Consider the following 8471-nt stretch of genomic DNA (forward strand, 5'->3'; position numbering starts at 1 on the left):
GAAAGTCTGTCAGTCCTCACTTCATCCATGATGATAAGGAAAAATTCATAAAGGTTACTCAGAAAGCTCAGAAAACTGTCAATGACATGCACTCATCAGTTGTGAATAGAGGAGCAACAGGGGGATTGTAATGCTTTTTTTTTTTGTAATTTCTTGCACCAACTTGGTGGAAGCTCCTGAGTGAGGATCATATGAGTATTATTTAACAGCAGACTTCAGTAGTGCTTATATGTGGAGAAAATGTCAAGGTTATTATGCAGTTCCATGCAAGAGGTTGGCACATGACTGTAAATGAATGCCACAGAAATCCAAGTGATTAACTGGTGGGAGCACTGACAACAAGGGGTCATATAGGATTGGCATGATTGTTGTTGAACAATCAGATGGATTTATTATTTCAAAAACACTTTGAATGCTGCATACATAACAAAGCAGTCTGCATGCATACACAGTAGTCTTAACACACGTTTAAAAAAAAATGTGGAGCAATTTTTCCTGTATCTCTCACAATGCAGCAACATATTAACTTTGTGCTCACTGAAATTATGGTGCTAGCTCCCATTTACAGCCAATTCCACGGAGTCTGTCAACATATTACTATCACTTAGGCGACGCTGAAGCCCCACTGTCCATATGGCCCTCTAAATGAACATGCAACACTTTTTTTCCGCTGACTGTCACAGTATAAGTTCATACAGCACATTGCTGCAATAGCCGAAAGCAAAAGATAATAGCTGGGCTTGTTGAAGCATATGCACGAAAGACTATGTTGTTAACACCCCATAAATGTATGAATAAGTAATTAAAAATTACACTGTGTGACCGTGGCAAGTTGCATAACATTCTGATCACTCATTTTCAGTCCAATGCTGCCCACAGCTCTCAGACTCAGGCAATTTCCAACTAAACACCACCGACCCTCGAGTTTTTTTTTTTTTTTTTTTTCTCTCTTTTTTGCAGAAATTCCTGATTTCAAAATAGAATCTCGGCAAGCATGCACTATAGACACAAAGCCAGGAATAATGCAACCCATGTATTACTATCGAGTTTCATCAGATTCACCGAGATGATCACCAAAGAATCGGGATGACAGCGCGTTCTATTTGCAAGACACTGGTTGCACAGCTCCGGCTATTTTAAACCAGTATTTGTTTGATTTCCAGGAAAAGTACTTCAGAATCTGGCCATCCACGAGTCAATTTCTCAGCATTTGTTGAATCATGCACGGCTTGCTAAGTTGTGGTGTCTAGCGCACAAGCCATTTAGTGACCACATGTACACATTTCGGGTAAGCTTTTGGCACAAACACATTAAAAATATGTCCACACTGAACACAGCTGTCATAAAGCTTGTCTTTTGGATTGATTTATTCACAGCTCAACACTTTCAAGCCTCCTTCATGTGCCTAAATCCTCCTGTTATGATACTTATCGCTTACAGATTGTGCACTTAACAGGTTTTCATGTACTTAAGTGGCATTAACCCTGCTCGGATGTTATGTCATGCATAAAGACGCATTTTCAGTAGGTCTGTGACTGTTGCACCAAGGTTGATAGTTAACACTGTTCAGCTGGCTCTTCTCACAGCTGTTTTCCTCTGATCTGACCCCAAACTGATCATGCTGGCTCTAGGTGGACGTCTCCATGCTGCTGACCGTGCTCGCCACCTGGATAATGTGCACCTTGTTGACCACCCTCTTCCTCAGCGTGCAGCCAAACACTCTCCTGAAGCCCTTGCGGAAGTGCTTGGAGATGAGCGCGTAGACGATAGGGTTGAGGCAAGAGTTGGCATATGCCACCAGGTGGGACAGGATGCGGAGGACGTAGGTGGTGTGGTTGAGGGGGAAGTGTCCGAACCACATGACCAAAATGACCAGATGATGGGGCAGCCAGCAGAGGCAGAAGAGAACAGCCACGATGATGATCATCTTGGTGACCTTCCGCTTGGCCCTCCGAGACTCGGACATGTCCTTTACCGGGTCAACGGCGGTCCACAGGTAGCGGATGGTGCGAGCGTAGGTCAGGCTGAGCATCAGGACGGGGATGAGGTACCCAAAGACGAAGGTGCACACATCCATCGCGATGCGGGGCTTGGACTCCCAGGCAGGAATACACACCACAGCACCACCCAGGTCCATTTGTCTGTAGTAGCTAAGATACGGTCCAGAGAATACCAAGGCCAAGCCCCACACCAGGCAGATAGAGGTCAGGGCATTCTTTGGTGTTCTCGTCTCCCTGGAGTGAAGTGGGTAGCAAATGGCCAGATACCTGTTCACACAGAGGGAAGATGTTGCTGTTTAGGACATCTGCTCACTCCTGCCATGTGACAGACATCATCAGAGGTGTTACATAAGTAGTTAGACATGGGAAAGCCCTGATTTTTTTTTTTTTTTTTTTCATTTTCCCTGGAAAAACTTTTTTTTTTTCTTCAAAATGTCCAAATGACTATAGCCTATCATCATCCACACTCCATTATCAGAGTATATACAATATATACAGACCTGGCATTATCTACAGAGATCTGCACAGTGCAAGAGTGTGGCATATATTTGCTATCATGGTCAGGGTGGGAGGGTTATTTTATTTAAACCTGCTTTAAAATTTAACCTTGGAGGGAATGGATTATGCAACATTTTAATCAGGTCAGTCGTGGGTCAGTGTCAGAGGAGGCTAAATAGAGCCAGAAAACTGCCCGGAAAAGACAGGCCATGGTATATGGGTTTCCTTCACTTGTTCAGAAGACAATGATATGAGGAAGAGGAAGAGAATATTATTCATATCCAGAAAGACCATGAAAATGAGTCAGATATTTACTAATGCATAGTAGACACTCCTGCAGTCATTCGGAATAATTTAGGCTTTTCATGGCATAATGATCTGTTACTTCAGCTATGACGCAGCATTGAAAAACATCAACCTTCTAACAGAAAACGGTGGGAGGTGACATCTTATGGTCCTTAAAATAAGTCATGCTTAAGTTTTCATATCATAAAATCAAGAATAGTAGTTTTGCAGCTAGATTACAACAGCATTATAAGTGAAAAATATAGACAAGACCTTTGACAAGACCCTTATAATGTAAAATCAGCAACGATGCCTATGTAGGTGATACATTACAGTCAGATCAATGCAGATGCTGTGAAATCATCTAATAAAAACTTAGTGAATATGGCAAACTTTTGAACTGAATACATTGAACGCACCTGTCCAGGGAAACAGCTACCAGGGTAAAGATGCTGGCGTACATGGTGAGAAAAATGATGAAGTGGACCACCTTACAAACCACAGGACCGAACACCCACTCATCCATGGTGTAGATAGTGGCTTGAAAGGGCACACAGAAGATGATAAAACTCAGATCTGCAACTGCGAGGCTCAGGATGAATAAGTTTGTCGTCTTGCTGTCTTGCCCCTTGCGGATGAGCACGGCGAGGACCAGAGAGTTTCCCACGGTGCCGACCAGGAAAATGACTGAAAACACCAGGGAAATGACCACCGACTCTGGTCTCCAGTAAGAGGAGTTGAGTGAGGAGGTATTCATTTTATTTTTGTTTTTAATATTTGTTCATACCGCGCACTTTTTGATCTTGGAGACGCGCATCTCCTTTGCGCGCAACTCGTCCTGACGCAGCGCAAAACTGGTGCAGCAGTAATCAGTGTCATTCAAGCAAAAATGTATGTAATAAATGCTGATGCATAAATTGAAAAGAATTTAAAAGTGGAACAGTCAGGTTCCATCGGTCGAAACAGACAAAGCATCTTCCATTCACACTGTCTCTCCACCCCATCCACTCACCCATCATCATCATCATCATCATCATCATCTCTCTCTCTCTCTCTCTCTCTCTCTCTCTCTCTCTCTCTCTCTCTCTCTCTGAGGGACACAGACAGCACTTAGCCAAATGATGCCATCTTTCCAATCCAATTTCATAAATTAATGCAGAGCGAAATTTCCTACAAGGTAAGTGGTGACTTCAGACCATAACGGCGCAGAAATTGTGAGGTTGGTGTGAAATGAGCACTTACGAGATCAAAGTTTTCACACTTAGAATGTGACAAAACACAGTCAGCTGTTTTCCTGTATGCCCAGGAACAGAGGTAACTGTAAGAAACTGCAAGGCATGAGGTGAGGGCATGACACCCAACCGTAGTGTATTTGAAAGAAAAACATTTTGGCCTTTTTATATAAAAGTTTGGAGTTTTTAATGTTTTTTTTTTTCTTTTCTTTTTTTTCTAATTGGAAACAGCATATTAAGTCTCAGCCACAGGGAGGCATGAGGTGGATTTGCTGATTTCTACTCCTTAGCCTTGTGAAAGTGACCACAGTCTGCCCTCTTGTGTTAACACTGGATTACTACTGATAAACGAGAAAAACCCTGAAACACATTTGTATGCATGGCTTTCTTTCTTTCTTTCTTTCTTTCTTTCTTTCTTTCTTTCTTTCTTTTATTCATGTATTCAGCCAGTCATTCTCTCAGTCTCTGACTTCAAGTGACTTGGACCTGACCAGGGAACTGAAACTCAAAAGATTGGCAAATCAATCAATCAACCAGTCAATCACAAACAGTGTTAAACAATCAGTACCTCTCCTTGACGATGACTGCTTGCAGTGTGTTGGCTGCAGGAGCATCTTATAATTTGTATTGTCAGACATGGAATGTAATTACACTTGTAAGAAGAGGCACTTGTGCCGCCTGATGAGGTCATCAATGAAGCTTATTTATGCATTGATCAGTTTCCATGTTGACATACTTGTGTTCACATAACAAATGGAGGTTGTTAAAATAAACTCCAACTCTTAAAAACAATTACACAGAAATTATTGTAGTACCAAGATAACCATTTTCCTAGTAATCAGATAGTCGACTTTATAAAGGGAGCTGGTGGTGTGATTATGAAGGGGTGGGGGTGGGGGGGCCTTGAGGACAGTGTTACATGACAGCCTCAGCTGGGTGTCAGAAATGCTGCTAATGCCAGTGTTGACCTCTGACCCCATCAATATATGAGAAGATGACCAGCTGGCCAGACATCCCCACTGTATTTCCCCTCTATCCCTGGCTGAGCTCAGGGCCGTGCACCCAAAGGCCCCACCACGATGACCCAGTTCCTCCCACATGGTGTCCTGTTGGGGCATTCCACCGTCTGAGTCCCTTCATCCTCACTTTCTGACTCATGTTTTTCCAGCACTATATATACACTCACAGTTGAGCACATGCATGCATACAAACACACATGCATATGCATGCACTGACACACACACACACACACACACACACACACACACACACACACACACAAGGGCACAGTAACCTACTCCAACAGCTGTACACACGCAAATGCAAACAGCCCCACACAACTAAATTTAACAGGCTTCTTTTTATATCCAGGGGTATCCATGAGGAAGTGGCTGCCTCAGTCCATTTGTTTCCTCCTCTCTGGGTATTGTTGCTCCGCTGGGAGGCTGGATCGCTCCACTATCGAACATCCTGGAAGTCTAAGGAAGGTCAATGTTTTTTTTTTTTTTTTTTTTTCCTTTTTTTCTTTTTGATCATATTATCATTATTAAATGATTTAGATGTGAAAGCAAGCACCAGGTCCTGAGGCCAGATTCGTGAAAGCCTCTTAAGAAAAAAATCTGTGTTGGGCAAATTCAACAGTTCCACTTGTAGGCTTCAGCCAAATAACAACAATCAATGTTTTTGTGTACTTAATTATTTTTGGTAAGCCATAAATTCAATGGATCTAGTGATATCCCATGTAGCCTAAAATAACACACTAAGTTTTCCATCACTCGACAGCTAGCATTACAACATTTTTTTTTTTTTTTTAAGGCATGGACATTTAAATCTGGTTTCCTAGCCACAACGGTACTAAGGATAAACTTTATTAGCTCTATTTTGAAAAGTTTGGAAAATAAATATATTTCTCAGAAATGAGACTATTACCAAGAAAATGTTGAGAAATTGCCCTTAAGGCCCTTCCCAAGAACTTCCTAAAGCTTCCTCTTTTGTCAATTTTTTTTAAAGACTTGTTCTCATAAGACTTTTGTGAATCTGACCCCAGTTGTGGCAAATCAATTTAAATCTTAGTATTCTTGTATTATGTTTCCTATTGCTAAAATACTCTATATAATCAGAAGATTTCCACAACATGCATAGGGTGTTTCTTTTATTAAGAGTGTACCAGCAGATGGCAGCAGAGGCACAGTGAATAGGAACCAGATAATATTGTTCCAGTGATATTCAACTGTGGTCTGTTACTCTTAGAAAATTCAACAGTGGATGTTGCTTTAGTAGAGCAACAGGTGGTGGCTCAGATTTATTAATATCTCAACGTCCACCAGTCTTTTCTGTTTTTAGAATCCAGGAAACCTACAGGATCTGTGATGTGGGGTGACTCGGTGGCACGTGTGTCAGTGCTGTCATGAGAACCGCGTGTGTGCGTACTGATTACCAAAATGCTGTAAGTGCTGCTGTCTGATCACACAATGCTCTCCTGAGAGAGTTTTGTTAAATCCAATCAAGCAGAAGAAATGACACAAGATTAAAGTCAGAACCAGCTCACAGCTGTCTAACCGCTGACTTCCACATTTGTCATGCTGTCCCACAAGTGGATCAAACATATTTCATCAGTGTGGCCTTAGGGAGTAGTCAAAAGTCAACTGATCAGATGATCCCAAATGTATAAACTCCTCTCATCTTTCATTTCACCAAGACGAAAATAAACGCCCAAATAGTCAAGCACATTGAGGATACCGGATAAAGGTGGACCTAAGTCATGGTTGGGACCATGCTGCCGGCTCCGTTGGCACAGAGCCTTCCTGGTGCCATCAGGGAAAGTGCAGAACGCCCCCATGCAGGAAATTACATCATAGGTTTGTGTCTTCATTGGACAGGCAGTACTAGAATGTTCAAAGTAGCCTGCTGGGTGAGACTGGTAACCAGACGCCACAGACTCGTAGCGGCCACACATGGGAATATTTGAACTCTAATCAGTAGAAATCATTAGAGCCTGTGTGGACCGGGCAGGTGGAGGCAATGGGCTGGGACCAGGAATGAACAACATGGACAGACTGAATGCACCATTACCTGAATTAGGAATGCCTCAGTGGAGGAATAAATATAGCAACTCATTGTGAGAAGTTTTTAGAGGCCAATTGGGAATCTCATCATAGTTCACGAACCGGGGTAGTGGGATTGTAGGATTGATTAGATACTGGGAATTGTGGACATGTCTTTACCAAGCACAGCAGGGCACTATAATACAGAATCATTAGGGCTTGTATGGCCTGGAGAATATGAATGGCTATGACACTTATTTTTGTTTCCTATGGACCACAACCCACACATCATGATTCCCTCATTAAGTACAACTCCAACCCACAAGTGTCAACACTTGCAGAGAGGCGGATCGAAAAGCAGTGACCTCAAAACATCTGCTCTGTACAACAACATAGAGCTCTGCTCATCCGCTAAAAAACTCAAAATCCTCACGACAAAAACTACACAGTGCAACCAAGGCAGATAAATCTCTTGGTAATGGTCATTTGGAGCGCTTTCACACACAACCTTCTACATCCTCTCAACTCCCCGCTGCCTTGCCTCGCTGATAGTCCCACACTTTATAAATAGCGTGCACTTTTAATACGTGCGTGTGTCCAGTGGATAACGTCAGCGCTTTGGGAGAGAGACTCAAAGAGTGTTTCATTATAAACCTGTACCATTAAAACTCGCTGGCTGGGTCTGGGTTTTGGCTCTCACGTCCCTCTCAAACTTTTATGAGGCCAGTTATGATCCTAAATCGATGGGGGAAACTGAGATGGAGGAGCTGGGCTAGGTAAGCGGTGCCATGACCTCACAAATAAAAGGTAGTGTGGGTGATTGTGTGGCTATTTGCACCATTAGATATTGCATTGCAAGTGTCATTACTGCTTATATATCTACTAGTCTACTAGAAGAGATGGGATGACATTGTGACATTGTGCCAGTTCAAAGGTCAGGAGGTCAAGTGGTCAGGCACACAGGTGCTTCAGTGCTGCGAGAGCAAGTAAAGGGGGAAAAGCAGAAGGCTGAAAGAGAACCACAATCACGCAAGCTGCGTGTGGTTTCCAGCTCCTTGCCAATACCTCTCACTCTCTGCGTCCCAGACTTTCTCCCTGGGTTATCCAATCCTCCTGTCATCTCCACTGGCCGCCCTCCCCACTCCCACTCTCGACCGCACACAAATGGTTTGAATAAGAGGTCTGCATGACTGGGCTGTGGCTACAGATGAAATCCTGAAGAGTGATAGTTTACTTAGCCTAAATACCCCCGATTAGACAAATTGAAACATTGTTGTTATGCGGTGGAAACTCAAGGACCTATTGGCCGAGTCTGTTCACCCCGTTCCGGAAAAGGCTGCACTGCGGACTTTCGTCATGCGAAAACCACAGGATCTGGCACGGGTGGAAAAAAAACTGCGACAACATCAGCG

The 8471-nt window shown here is 43.1% G+C and overlaps 1 protein-coding gene across 1 annotated transcript; it reads right to left on the reverse strand.

Moving 5' to 3' along the window:
• Positions 1 to 1627: 1627 nt before the first annotated feature.
• LOC115378227 (galanin receptor type 2) lies at positions 1628 to 3540 on the reverse strand. The gene is made up of 2 exons (XM_030078414.1): positions 3203 to 3540; positions 1628 to 2267 (listed from the first exon to the last, which is right to left on the reverse strand). Exons 1-2 carry the CDS (start codon positions 3538 to 3540, stop codon positions 1628 to 1630), a joined length of 978 nt encoding a protein of 325 aa, XP_029934274.1.
• Between the last annotated feature and the right edge of the window lie 4931 nt (positions 3541 to 8471).

This window comes from Myripristis murdjan, chromosome 19 (assembly GCF_902150065.1).
Source record: "Myripristis murdjan chromosome 19, fMyrMur1.1, whole genome shotgun sequence".
Taxonomy (NCBI): Eukaryota; Metazoa; Chordata; class Actinopteri; order Holocentriformes; family Holocentridae; genus Myripristis; species Myripristis murdjan.